The sequence below is a fragment of the Chanos chanos genome, chromosome 9 (assembly GCF_902362185.1).
Source record: "Chanos chanos chromosome 9, fChaCha1.1, whole genome shotgun sequence".
In the NCBI taxonomy this organism is placed as follows: domain Eukaryota; kingdom Metazoa; phylum Chordata; class Actinopteri; order Gonorynchiformes; family Chanidae; genus Chanos; species Chanos chanos.
Genome location: NC_044503.1, coordinates 900,817 through 915,370, shown reverse-complemented (window position 1 = coordinate 915,370; position 14,554 = coordinate 900,817). Strand labels below are relative to the sequence as shown.

At 47.0% G+C, this 14,554-nt stretch overlaps 1 protein-coding gene across 1 annotated transcript in view; it reads left to right on the top strand.

Annotated features, from left to right (window-relative positions):
• arhgef18b (rho/rac guanine nucleotide exchange factor (GEF) 18b) overlaps positions 1 to 14,554 on the top strand; it is a gene marked incomplete at its 5' end in the record, with an annotated part of 51,518 nt that overhangs the window by 32,894 nt on the left and 4,070 nt on the right. Inside the window, 16 exons of the mRNA XM_030784169.1 lie at positions 24 to 130; positions 1,364 to 1,504; positions 2,678 to 2,928; positions 3,328 to 3,453; positions 3,765 to 3,882; positions 4,445 to 4,699; positions 5,062 to 5,138; positions 5,312 to 5,490; positions 5,627 to 5,700; positions 6,053 to 6,238; positions 7,000 to 7,140; positions 7,677 to 7,783; positions 8,245 to 8,310; positions 8,576 to 8,623; positions 8,767 to 9,234; positions 13,457 to 13,775. Coding sequence (XP_030640029.1) covers positions 24 to 130; positions 1,364 to 1,504; positions 2,678 to 2,928; positions 3,328 to 3,453; positions 3,765 to 3,882; positions 4,445 to 4,699; positions 5,062 to 5,138; positions 5,312 to 5,490; positions 5,627 to 5,700; positions 6,053 to 6,238; positions 7,000 to 7,140; positions 7,677 to 7,783; positions 8,245 to 8,310; positions 8,576 to 8,623; positions 8,767 to 9,234; positions 13,457 to 13,775 — 2,663 coding nt within the window. The remainder of the gene's footprint in view (positions 1 to 23; positions 131 to 1,363; positions 1,505 to 2,677; positions 2,929 to 3,327; positions 3,454 to 3,764; positions 3,883 to 4,444; positions 4,700 to 5,061; positions 5,139 to 5,311; positions 5,491 to 5,626; positions 5,701 to 6,052; positions 6,239 to 6,999; positions 7,141 to 7,676; positions 7,784 to 8,244; positions 8,311 to 8,575; positions 8,624 to 8,766; positions 9,235 to 13,456; positions 13,776 to 14,554) is intronic.

Genomic DNA, 14,554 nt, shown 5'->3' with positions numbered 1-14,554 from the left:
TTTGATCCTTTTCTCTGGTTCAGCTCTGTCCTGGGAGACATGGATGAAGTGGACGGGTTCAAGCTGAAGCGGTTTTCTGAAGATACCGTGTCGCTGGCTCCCTCCACGGCTGAGTCTGTAATCGTAGAAGGTGAGCAGACTCTGTGTGTGTGTGTGTGAGAGAGAGAGAGAAAGAGAGAGAGAGATGTCCTGCTATCCAACGGTTATAATTACCTTTTATTTTCTCATTATATTGTAGAGTTCAGTCTTACCCGCTTTGTGTCTGTGTCTCTGTATATATGTGTGTGAGTGTGTGTGTGCGTGTGTGTCTCTATATATGTGTGTGCGTGTCTGTGTCTCTGTATATATGTGTGTGAGTGTGTGCGTGTCTGTGTCTCTGTCTCTGTATATATGTGTGTGTGTGTCTGTGTCTCTGTATATATATGTGTGTGTGTGTGTGTGTGTGTGTGTGTCTGTGTCTCTGTATATATGTGTGTGTGTGTGTGTTAGGGGCGTGAAGATCCACCAGTTTGAATGGAAGCACTGAGCTAAATGTTTATAATATGCCCTGATTAAACAGCGTGTGTGTCGGGCCGGAGCAGGGAGGGAGTCATGACTGAATCAATGCAGACATCTGTATCGATCCAACACGGGCTGCTTTAATTGTCATTATTTAGTAACATAAAATTCATTTCCTTTTAACATTGTGTTTCTCTCCCTCTCGCGCTCTCTCTCTCTCTCTCTCTCTGTGTGTTGGTCACTGTGAAATAGGTGTGTCTTCCCACTGCTCGAAGCAAAACACTCCCTCGCCCTTTTGTTGAGCTTGTCGGTCAGAGCATGCCCTATGTCGAGTAACAGAGGACAGATTTGTGATGCATCAGCAAATATCCATTAATATTCAGTATTCATACGCCATAGTGCTGTCGTTGAAGAAACATACATTATAACAAACCTGATACCAAACAAAGTGTGATCATGGTCATTGAAGTGAATGTAAAAGTCATTAGAGACTAGTGTAATGTAGCCTACACTTTCTCTCTCTCCCGTAACTGTTTTACTGATTTAAGCAGACTGCATTTTCTTAATGCAGCCAGTGTCAGAAATATAGCAGAATTAAAACTGAACGGTTTGCTCTTATCGTATGCTCACGGTTTGCTCACACTACATCACAACAGCTAAAGGACTGGATCACTGATTAGGCTTTAGGATCCGTGCTGCATCAGTCTCAGTAGGAGAGAAACACACCCTTCTGTCTGTGTGTGTGTGTGTCTGTGTGTGTCTGTGTGTGTGTGTGTGTGTGTGTCTGTGTGTGTGTGTGTGTGTGTGTGTGTTAGCACATGTATATATTTGTAGTAACTGATATAATTCCTCTCTCTCTGTCTAGATTCACACTATGCCTCTTTGCGAGCAGAGTTGGAGTGTGTGGCCCAGGACTTTGAGGCAGAGTCCTGGAGTCTGGCTGTGGAGCAGGCCTTTCTGAAGAAACACTCTAAAGAGACAACCAAGAGACAGGACGTCATTTATGGTATGTGTCATTTTTCAAACTATTAGACATATTCTCTACCCCCCCTACCCACTCACAGACCCCAGTTAGACCACAGAGACACCTCTGAGTGTTAGTTTGTGAGCTGGTGGTGTTTGTATTAAAGTGGGACTTGGTGTGTGGGTGGGTTGATCTGTATTGTAGTGTATGTTGCTGTGTGAGCTGGTGGTGTTTGTATTAAAGTGGGACTTGGTGTGTGGGTGGGTTGATCTGTATTGTAGTGTATGTTGCTGTGTGAGCTGGTGGTGTTTGTATTAAAGTGGGACTTGGTGTGTGGGTGGGTTGATCTGTATTGTAGTGTATGTTGCTGTGTGAGCTGGTGGTGTTTGTATTAAAGTGGGACTTGGTGTGTGGGTGGGTTGATCTGTATTGTAGTGTATGTTGCTGTGTGAGCTGGTGGTGTTTGTATTAAAGTGGGACTTGGTGTGTGGGTGGGTTGATCTGTATTGTAGTGTATGTTGCTGTGTGAGTTGGTGGTGTGTGTTAGTGTGTGAGTTAAATCAGGGATAAAAACAGGGAGTCTCTGAGAGCCCTCATCCATGCACACAAATCAAACCAAACGTGTTTTATATCAGGTATTAAAAGTTGATGCGTGTGTGTGTGTGTGTGTGTGTGTGTGTGTGCGCGTGCACGGTCTGTGTGTGTGTGTGTGTGTGTGTGCGCGCGCATGCGTACACGGTCTGTGTGTGTGTGTGTGTGTGTGTGTGTGTGTGTGTGTGTCTGTGTGCGCGCATGCGTACACGGTCTGTGTGTGTGTGTGTTTGTCTGTGTGTGTGTGCATGCGTGCATGGTCTGTGTGTGTGTGTTTGTCTGTGTGTGTGCGTCTTTGTGTGTGTGTGTGCGTCTGTGTGTGTGTGTGTGTGTGTGTGTCTGTCTGTGTGTGTTTGTCTCTGTGTGTGTGTGCGTGTGCGTCTGTGTGTGTGCGCGTCTGTGTGTGTGTGTGTCTCTGTCTGTGTGCGTCTGTGTGTGTGTCTGTCTGTGTGTGTGTGTGTGTGTGTGTGTGTTTGTCTCTGTGTGTGTGTGTGTGTGTGTTTGTCTGTGTGTGTGCGTGTGCGTCTGTGTGTGTGCGTCTTTGTGTGTGTGTGCGTCTGTGTGTGTGTTTGTCTCTGTGTGTGTGTGTGTGTTTGTCTCTGTGTGTGTGTGTGTGTGTTTCAGAGCTGATTCAGACTGAGATGCATCATGTGCGGACTCTGAAGATCATGCTGTGTGTGTATGGGCGAGAGCTGCGTGAAACGCTGCAGTTTGACGAGCGGCGCATAGATTGTCTCTTTCCGCGACTGGACGGCCTCTTAGACATCCACACCCACTTCCTGTCCCGCCTTAAAGATCGCCGGCGAGAGTGTCTTCAGCCGGGCAGCGAGAGGAACTACTGCATTCACACGCTTGGGGACATTCTCATTTCTCAGGTAAAGTAAAACAACAGGTATAATACACGTTAATTAACAATGTAAAAAAACCAAAAACAGAACAGACTGCAGGCGGATGGAGATCCTGAAGGATCTGTTTGCTGTCTGAATATCTGATTGGTTCTGATGAGGCTGAATATGCAAAATTTCACAGCTACCATTAAGACGTCACTGCCCTCTGCTTCGTGTGACTATCCTAGCTTTACTCCACAGAGCTCAAAGGTCACCAGAGTTGTCAGAAGTCATGACTTGTTGGAGCGTAACGTATTTTTATGGGGGACTGTTTGTAAAGGCACCTTTTAACAGTGTGGTTTACTGTCACCTGGGTGTTTGGAACCAGCTCTCTGAGTGTTTCCTGTTATCCTGCACTTTGCTTACATTTCCTGTCCTGTGTTTTAGTTTTCGGGGGAGGTGGGTGACAAGATGAAGGATTGTTATGGAGATTTCTGCAGCCGGCACAGCGAAGCCGTCAGCTACTACAAAGAAAAGATGCAGAGCAACAGAAAGTTCCAGAGCCTCATGAGGGTGAGAACGGTTCTCTGGTTTGGCTGTGGCGAAATGGCAGACCTGTCCAAAACCACGCACTCTGTTCACTCTTACAGTCTGTTTGTGCTCTGCTGTATTAAAGATGCTGCATTAGCTGCGTGTTAAAGAAACAAAATGTCTGTGGATTGGACCAGAATCCCAAACACTCAAAACCAGGGAGGCATTAGACCCATTAGTGTGTCTGAACATGGGTCTGGCAGCTGAACTCTGAGGATACTGAATATTGCATTGGCTGAACTATCTTCTGTGTTGTGTTCATATATGTGTGTATGTGTGTGTCTTTCTTTCAGAAAATCAGTAATCTGTCCATTGTGAGGAGGCTGGGAGTGCCAGAATGTATTCTCTTAGTGACTCAGCGAATCACCAAATACCCTGTGTTAGTGGAGCGCATCCTGCACAACACACCAGGCACGTGCACAGCCTCAGACAGAGCACTGATGTTTTACATGTCTCCTCATATCAAAGCCCTGCTTACAGTGCATATAATGTCCTCACAAGTCCGGCAGTGTCCTCCTGAGCCCAGTTATGTCCTCAGAGTTAAAGGATGAGTGTTGGGCATCGTGTGGACCTTGAATCTTGTTTTTTCCTCTGACTTTGGATCAGAGAATGAGCTGACAGTCAGGAGGAATTTCCACACTGACCGTTAGTGATGTCACATCCTGTCAGTGTCCACCCAGCGAGACTCGGTGGATTCAGTATTGTTACATATCAGTATTGTTAGAGTGTGTATGTAACTCCCTGGAAGGAGCAATATGTCCTGACTGTGTGTGTCTGTGTGCGTGTGTGTGTGTGTGCGTGCGCGTGTGTGCGCGTGCGTGTGTGTGCGCGTGCGTGTGTCTGTGTGCGTGTGTCTGTGTGCGTGTGTCTGTGTGCGTGTGTCTGTGTGCGTGTGTCTGTGTGCGTGTGCGTGTGTCTGTGTGCGTGTGTCTGTGTGCGTGTGTCTGCGTGCGTGTGCGTGCGTGTGTTCCAGTGGGTACAGAGGAGCATGAGGCGTTGACTGAAGCACTGGGTTTGATAAAGGACACCATTGTCCAGGTGGACGCCCAGGTTAACGACTATGAGAAAGAGTGTCGTCTGAGAGAGATCGCTGCCAAGATGGAACCCAAATCCCTGGGCAAGATCAAAGATGGACGAATTTTCCGGAAGGAGGACATCTCTCAGGGAAGACGCAAGCTAGTATATGAAGGAATGGTGAACTGGAAGGCTGCCTCTGGCCGACTGAAAGGTGAGGGGTGGGCACAGCCAGTGGTGTGGTCCAGTTGAACTGTTAATCCAGTTAACTCAAAAGACTGCCTCAGAAGCATGTGTTAGAGGGCAACCTGGACCATGATCGTGTCAGTGAGAGAGGAAAAACAAACGTTTAGGGAAATTTAGAACGTTAAGTGATAATATTCGTGAAATCATTAAAAGAAAGAAAACCCCCCATCAGGATAAAGTGATGTAATGTCCATGTATTGGTTTAATGTCGCGTGAACAGAGTTGCAGATGGACAGCAGTGTTCGGCCATGAGAGATGAGAGAGAATTGGTTATTCAGTGAAAATGAGAGAGCGGGTGAATGAGTGAGAATCTGTGTGTTTTGCTGTCAGACATCCTGGCCGTGCTGTGTACAGACGTCCTCTTACTCATCCAGGAGAAGGACCAGAGATACGTCTTCTCTGCCGTGGTGAGAGTCTGTCAATCATACATGCTGCTCTCTTCTTCTCTACCAGCAGCTGGGTCTCCACGCACGCTGTGAAACGCTTTGCCTTTTACTTTGTGTCTGTTCGAGAGAAATAGATCATTCCCGACTTATCCCTTCACGCCTGATTTGCCCATAATTCCCCTCTCTGTCGCCAGGACAACAAGCCATCGGTGATCTCCCTGCAAAAGCTGATAGTGAGGGAGGTGGCCCACGAGGAGAGAGCCATGTTCCTCATCTGCGCCTCCTCCAATGAACCCGAGATGTATGAGATACACACCTCCTCAAAGGAGGAGAGAAACACTTGGATCTCCCACATTCGACAGGCTGTGGAGAGGTGTGTGTGTGTGTCTGAGAGTGAGTGAGGAGTTACTGTGTGTTACTGTGTGTGTTTGTACTCTTGCCACTCTAATTCTGGGGTGTGTGTGTGTGTGTGTGTGTGTGTGTGTGTGTGTGCGCGTGTGTGTGTCCAGTTGTCCTCACACAGAGGAGAGGCTCTACAATGAGGAAGAGGCGGCTCGAGCCTCAAGATTCAAGGACTTCCAAGGTACCATCACACGCACACAACACACACACACACACGCACGCACGCACACAAACACGTGCGTACACACACACACACAGACAGAGTACTGCAGTTAGTTATTCTGATCATTGTTAGTGATGCCCGTGGCTGCTGTTACCTTTAAGAATCACTAGAGGGTGCAGCAGTCTTCATTTTTGCCGTGTCTGTGTGTGTGTGTGCGGAAGAGACAGACATTACTCAGTAAAATTAAATGAATGTGTCCAGTCTTGATGGATATGTTAATTCAGTCAAAGCTGAAATAAAGCAGTGACTTTCATAAAAAAGTGATTACTTCCCTTACCTCATGTTGGATATGTTCTCTTCCTGTGGACAGAGCGTCTGTCACAGAAGGACGCCCAGATCACACAGTGTCTGACCGAGAAGCTCCAGCTCTTTGCCGATCTGTCCGAGTCTGTGGGTGGCGTGGAGGACACCAGCTCACGCTGTCGCCTCCTGCTCCGAGGAGACACCTCTGACCTGCAGCAGGGAGAGCAGCTCCTCAAAGACGCCATCACAGACGGTAACCACATACTTACCCTCAGCATCAGGAGAACCCTCCACCTCCTTCAGCAGTGTAAAAAGCTCATTCCACCTCCAGACAGGAACACTTATTACCCTCCACCTCCTTCAGCAGTGTGAAAAGCTCATTCCACCTCCAGACAGGAACACTTATTACCCTCCACCTCCTTCAGCAGTGTGAAAAGCTCATTCCACCTCCAGACAGGAACACTTATTACCCTCCACCTCCTTCAGCAGTGTGAAAAGCTCATTCCACCTCCAGACAGGAACACTTATTACCCTCCACCTCCTTCAGCAGTGTGAAAAGCTCATTCCACCTACAGACAGGAACACTTATTTAAGTATATTACTTAATATTTAAGTATATTATTACACAGTTACAATAAAGATTTATAGGTTTACCCAAAGTTAGTGTGTCTGTGACAGGCTCTGTGTTAGTGTGTGAGTTAGTGTGTGAGTGACTCAGCGTTGAATTAGTGTAATAGTATGTTTTCATGGTTTGTGTTTACCTGAAAGATCAGAGCTTTTGTGTGAAACCTGTTTTTTAGAGCTGGGATCAGCATGGAAATGCCAGTCAAGTGACTATCTGAGATTAATGTCAGCTTGTCAGTTCAGCGCTCTAACTCTGATCTCAGATCAGTGTCATTTGATTTAATAGTGTCATCTGAAACTGTTTAGTTATATTTTGTGTAGAGGTGGGGGAAAGAGAGGGAAAAAAGGAGGGGGGGGAGAGGATTCTAAAGGCCTGTTTATCTGTCTTAGTGGAGAACTTGCAGAACCTGCTGGGTCCTGTCGTGAGAGACCCTCCTCTGCGTGTGGATGAGAACCTGGGCTCCGGGACTCCACCCAGGAGATCTGGCACATTCGGAGGCTACGACAGCAATCCTGCCATCCTCAGGAAGGGTAAGAGCCCCCGCCCTGTGGGCTTACACAGTACACACAACACCATTTTAACACACTACAGTGTCCCTTTGACAATACACACTTTACATGCTCACTCACTCCACTCACTCCAAAATGTTCTACACACCTCGGTGCAACTGCACACTCCACGCAGCCATGTTGTGAAGACCACATAGCTTATAACTGTTCAGAGAGTGGGTGGCAATGGTATTGGTATTGGTATGGGACAGTGAGAGAGGTATTGGTGTGGGACAATGAGAGAGGTATTGGTGTGGGACAGTGAGAGAGGTACTGGTATGGGATAGCGGTAGGTATTGAACAGTCGTACTTATTGATTGTAAACCGCAGCTGTTGCATGGTGGTTGTTAACTGCAGTAAGTGCTGTGAGAAGTGAAATATGTAATATTTAACAGACCAACACTGACAGCATTAACAATCAACCAGTCCTCGCATACTAACCTACAGCTCTGATACTGGCTTGGCACTGAATGCTAAGTGTGTGTGTGTGTGTGTGTGCGTGTGTGTGTGTTCTGCAGACTGCAGTGTGAATAAGACATTGAGTAAGTCCAGAGACAGAGGCCAACGTGCTGTATCTGACCCACAGCTTAAAGACATTGCTACCACCCACAGCCAGGACGAATCGGTAAGACACACATGTACATACGTGCACAGACACATAGACTCGCATGTGCACACCTGCACAAATACACACTCACACATGCACAAGCTCACAGACGTTCTCTCTCTCTCTCTCTCTATTCTGACCGACAGCTCAAGGACATTCCCCCCTCCCGTGGACAGGAGGAATCGGTGAGATGCACACACACATACTCACACACAGATACATACTCTCTCTTTGACACACACAGACACATACACCCTGAAACACACACAAGTGTGCATGCGTGCGCACTCTTAAGTGAAAGGACAGGGTGTGATTCACATTGCAGGTGTCCAGTACAGTTCAGTGTTTATCAAACAACCAGACCAACAGGCTACAGCTGCCAGGAACTTTCCACTTTTTACTAGGTTAATGTCAAACTGCTGACCCCTTTCTTTTCGTGACTTTCCCTCTCTCTCTCTCTCTCTCTCTCTCTCTCTCAGGCTGATGAATCTGACTCTCCTGGAACCTGGAACCCTGTCTTGCCAAATTCTTTCCCTGGAGCAGAGGTGGGACACACACACATTTGCTGTGGAGTTGTTTGCTGTGTTGCCAAAGCGTGAGACCTGGACATGCCTGTGTACTCTGATCATGCTCATGTGACCTCACAGTAGCTAGGCTGTCTTGACTTCATGACCTCCTCTGTCTCTGTGTGGACACACACTGTCCAATTGGTCAAACTCTTCTCAGTCAGCTTAACCTAGGGTCTGTATTAATCAGGACTTTGATTGGCAGATGGAGTTCCATACTTATATTTTCTCTCTCTCTCATCAGTTTTTTGACTGTGTGCTCGAGCTGTCTCAGAAACTATACAGTTTGCAGGTAAGAGGCTGTGTGTGTTTGTGTATGTGCGTGTGTTTTCATGCGTATGGATACAGAGCGCTTGAATGTTATTGTATGTCTGCCCTCTGATCACTGTTCCTACAGCTCTGTTACTCTGTTCATCAAACTCTCTCTCTCCCAAGGCCATCATCTCTCAGCAAGACAGTCATATTGAGCTACAGCGAGCGTCTCTGTCAGAACGGGATCGCCCAGGCAGCCGTCTCCGGGGTAACGTCCTTTTGGAGCAGGAGAAACAGCGAAACCTGGAAAAACAGCGGGAAGAGCTCGCTAACTTCCACAAACTGCAAACCCAGCACCGGCAGGAGTTGGCTCGCTGGGAGCGGGAGAGGGAGAAACATCGGCTGCAGACCCAGGCGATGGAGGAGCAGCTACAGCTCAGAGAGGAGGAGTGCCGGAGACTGGAGGCACGGCTGGCGGAGGAAAGGAAGGAGCTAGAACGACAGAGGGAGAAATACCAGCAGGATCTGGAGCGTCTGAGAGAGTCCACCAGAACGGTGGAGAGAGAGAAAGAGAGATTGGAACAGCAGAAGAAACTGAAGAAACACAACACTGTCCCCAACGCTGGACTGTTTGGACAGGACGCTGCACAGGTGATGCTTAGTCCTTCCACCGATTCTCTCGTTTTTTTTTTTTTTTACCTTTTTATCCTCCCCAGTTTGGCATTTCCAGTTGCCGGTGAGAACGGAAAGTCCGCCGTGCCAGTCCTCCAGTGCAAACCCAAGCCCCACTTCCCTTCACCTTCCTGTCCCAATGGGAGATCTAGTGTGTCTGGCCTTCAGCAGCACATGGCTAATGACTGGCAGAGTGCCCTGTCCTAGTGACCCTCCCAGGACACGCAGATTCTTGCCATTAAAATGAGCTCTCAGTCCTGGACTAGACTTAAGCCCCTCTCCCCCATAAGACCCAGAGCGTTGCTGGGTAAGGTGCATACTTCCTTTCACACTGGCACACCGTTCCCGGCACGGTGCTGGAATAAGCGTGTTCACACATGATGCGAAAATCCCAGAAAGGCAGGATGTGCAATCTAATTTTCACAGTGAAAAATGCTTTGTTTTAAACAAAATGGCAGGCGAACTGATTCTGTCTAGTGTTGATTTGCTGGCAGTGTCATTAATTTACAATGTTTTGTGAAGAACTGGTGGTGTTATGTATGATACTGGGTTTGCTGGTTTTGCTAACTTTTCTTAAGCTGATCTAAATCTCCCAGGTCAACTTGATATGAGGGAAAATGCGACATCAAAAACATCCTCCTCTCCAGCCATTTTACAGCTTCATACATACTGGAGTCTATCTGGGTCTTCTCCAGTAAAGTTACTAGGTTTTGATCTGGAAAACTGCTGGATCAGTTTTTCCAGAATTTCGACTCTGGCTCACGTACACACGAGGCCCCATTCCAGAAAACTGCTGAACATTTATAGATAAAGCTGCATGAAAGAGGTTTTATGTCTGTATAGAAAACTGAAATCCAGACACCCTCAGTCCCACAGTCTGTAGAACAGGGTAACAGGACAGATAGGCTGTCTGTGAGGAGAGCGCGTTGTGTAACAGGGCAAACATTGAACACACGGCTTATCACATCCATTTGAATACGTCTCTGTTTTTCCCACAGTCCTCTGACTTTCCCACAGTACTCTGTGCCTTTCCCATAGTCCTCTCTCCCTTTCCCACAATCCTCACTCTCTTTCCCACAGTCCTCTGTGCCTTTCCCATAGTCCTCTCTCCCTTTCCCACAATCCTCACTCTCTTTCCCACAGTCCTCTGTGCCTTTCCCATAGTCCTCTGTGCCTTTCCCACAATCCTCTGTGCCTTTCCCACAGTCCTCTGTGCTATTCCCACAATCCTTTGCTTTTTTTCCCCAGTCCACTCTGTTTTTCCTCACAATCTTCATTGCCTCTGCTACTAACCCCCCAGTTTCCCTTATAGTCCTCTCTGCTTGGGCATCAATCAGTGCGATCGCGCAGTATGTTTTGTGTGTGTGTGTGTGTGCGCGTGTGTGTGCACACGTGTGTGTGTTGGAATCAGTGTGGCTTTAGTTCTGTCGACCTGTCCAGCACAATGCGTTTGCAAATACTGCAGGCAGATAGGAGCACCTTGGGAAACAGATCCCAGAACGCTGTATTTTAACAGAGATAAACTCACTCACCCAGACCTGCCCCTTCCACGAACACACACATGCACACAGTGTGCCTTTTTTAAAAGTGGAGAATGTAGTTGTGCTATAGTGGTAAAACATAATGCAGTGTGTCTGAGTGAATGATAGTGGTGAAATTACTGGTGACTGCACCAAAGCAGAAACCTGCATCACTACACCACAAGCAGCCACGGCATTCTGCACATGTTTTTCCCCTAAACACAAACACACACTCATAATCCTGTAAAGACGTGTCCCGTTAAGGCCATCAGAGACATGCTGTCTGTCTGCCCTTAAATGAGTACATTAACACACACACACACACACACACACACACACAGAACATTTGAAACACAGATAAACCAAATTACCTGTAAGATGGTAATCCAGCCCTGACAAGGGAGGGCTTTCATGTGGGCCAGAGTTTTGGATGCTACTCTCTGAAAGACCCTCTGAATGACCCTCTGCTTTGCTGTGCTGTGTGCTGATTGGATTAGGGCGGCATAGAATGCGCACTGATTGGACGAAGGGAGGGCAGAGTGGAGTAATGTGACGTAGATCTGGATCTGAAGGGCGTCAGAGGTGATTAACAGGATCAAACACCGTGACCAGTTCTCCTGTGGGTCACCCTCAAACCCTTGTCATGACAGGTGAACCTAAAGCACATGATGTTTGCCCTCCACACACATACACACACACACACACACACACACACACACACACACACCGATTTGCTGAATGTGTGTGACAGGATTGGAGTGTGTTTTGTGAGCAGGCTACGGGGGTTTTCTTTGCGGAGAGCAGTGTTTCTGCCAGAGAGAATTCAGGCCTCATTACCAAAGTGATCTCATCCCAGCTATGTCACATTGTCATGGCTGTTATTTCTCATTGAAGGACTCGTTCTCAGTCGGTGTGTTTCTGTGGTCTCACACACGCTGCGGTGTGTATGGGTGTAAAAGATAAAGCCGTGCCCGGACATGTTTCGCCACACGCTGGAGTCTCTATCAGCTTTCCCCAGGACACCTGCACGTGTTGTGACTTTTCAGACTGAAAACATCTTTACAGCGTTCCAGGTCTTTAGTAGTAGACAAAACAGGAACGTGAGACACATTACTCAGCACAATGAAAACGTTGAAAATGACAAAGTTTGAGGTGTTTTCTGTGAGGGCGAGCGTGTGGAGTGCAGTCAGCTGTCGTAAATGGAGGAGTAGTTTTGGGGGGACTCAGATGTTCACACGGCCATGTTTCGCCCCCAGCGGTGTTGCACTGCTGCACAGTTCTAAGCAGCCACAGTGATGCATAGATTAAACTTGATTTCTGCACAGAGTTGTTCATTTCATGATATTTCTGTCCTGTGCTGTTTTGTGACTCCAGCTCTTCAGCCTGGGGCAGTTCAGGCCCTTGGCTGTTTGGCAGTGTTTGATGAGGGTGACCGAGGTCTGTCTCACTGGTCTGAACTGACCCCCTGTCTAAGGAGAAAATCTTCATCATTTCACAGCATTCTTTAAAGGTTTTCTAAATCCATATACAGAATTAGAGAGGAGTTGAAGTCGTAGTTTTAGTTGGTGTTTATTCATCAGCAAATTTTGACCACGTCTGCATGAAGGATGCCAAAAAGTTTGAAATCATTTTGAACCCTAATAATACATAATTTATCCTTTCATGAGAATTTTTGTCATTTCCGAAATTCTTTCAGACACCTCAAGCCAAACATTTTCACGTTGCCAAGCATCGACCAAATTTCCAGATGCTGTTTTGAGTAGAAGGTGGGAAAGGAAAAGAAGCTTAGCTCGGGGGTATCTGAGAAAACCTCTAACATATAATTACCTGACCGGGGCCTCTGATTACACTCACTCTGGCCCACAGCCAGCGCTAACAGTCTGAGTGATGTCAGTCTCTTTGTGTTCTGCTCCAGGGAACCCACCGTTTACAGTCGGTTCCACATCTTGGAACACAAAGGAACAATGTGTGCTGACGTGAGCTCTTGAGATGGAGGTTCTCTGAGACGTGGGCCGTAGAGAGGCTCCAGTGTTTCAGTGGAGTGTTTGCAGTAGTGACCTGACAGAAGATTCACTGGGATCAAAACTTTGTTCTCACCGTTAAGGTTTTTGTTGGGACATACTTCAGTTGTTACTTGACTTTTTTTTTCTGTTGAGTCCATGAAACACCTTCTGCCCCTGCTTGTCTCTCTTTCTGCCCCTGCTTGTCCCTCCTCCTGTTTTTTCACCCATCCAGCCACTCTGAAATTCTCCTCCTCCACTTTTCCTCTGAATCCAAATACTCCTCTTAATGCCCTTTTATGTCTAGTTGGTCCTCACTGGGTCTCCATCACATGCTTCAGCTTCTCCTGCTGCCCCTACTGAAAACACTGGGAGAAATTCGCAAGTTTGGACAATGATGGACAATGTTTTAATGACACTTTCATGTAAAGAAGTTTATCTGACTGACACTACACTTGAGTTGAAAAATAGAGCACAATTGTTTAAGCAGTGGAAAGGTTAGACACAGACAAACAAATTTCCTCTGTGTGTGAGATAGTTTTATGGTCTTCATACACACACAGGAGCCCACAGACCCCCTCCTACACACACGAGGGATCTGGTTCAGCTCTTGTGGCCACAGTTTGAGCTGTGTGACCATATTTGACCGTATCTGTCTTTTCTCTCTCTCTCTCTCTCCAGGTTCCTCTGTCATCTAGTTTTAACGGAGAGCTAATGAGGGCGTCTGTGGACCAGACCCTGCCCTCCAAATCCCTCCTGCGTTCCAGCATGTCCGTCTCACTGGCCGATTACCCAGAGCGTCCTGACGTTCCCCCTCGGCGAGAGAGCGGCACCACCACCCTCTCCTCCAAGACAGAGGTCCCTATCCATCTCATCAGCACCACCAACCAACTCCACAAACAGGGTGGAGTCCAGCAACAGATCCCCACCAAACTGGCCCTCAGTAAAGGCAAGGAGAAGAGCAGCAAGGGGAAGAGTTCTCATCGCACCGACAGCACAGGTACACACGTACACACAGGCACACACACAGAGTTATACACAGATACACACACACAGAGTTATACACACACACAGAGTTATACATAGATACACACACACAGAGTTATACACACACACAGAGTTATACACAGATACACACACACAGAGTTATACACAGATACACACACACAGAGTTATACACACACACAGAGTTATACACAGATACACACGTACACACAGGCACACACACAGAGTTATACACAGATACACACACACAGAGTTATACACACACACAGAGTTATACATAGATACACACACACAGAGTTATACACACACACAGAGTTATACACACACAGAGTTATACACAGATACACACACACAGAGTTATACACACACACAGAGTTATACACACACAGAGTTATACACAGATACACACGTACACACAGGCACACACACAGAGTTATACACAGATACACACACACAGAGTTATACACACACACAGAGTTATACATAGATACACACACACAGAGTTATACACACACACAGAGTTATACACACACAGAGTTATACACAGATACACACACACAGAGTTATACACACACACAGAGTTATACACAGGTACACACGTACACACACACAGAGTTATACACACACACAGAGTTATACACACACAGAGTTATACACAGATACACACGTACACACAGGCACACACACAGAGTTATACACAGATACACACACACAGAGTTATACACACACACAGAGTTATACATAGATACACACACACAGAGTTATACACACACA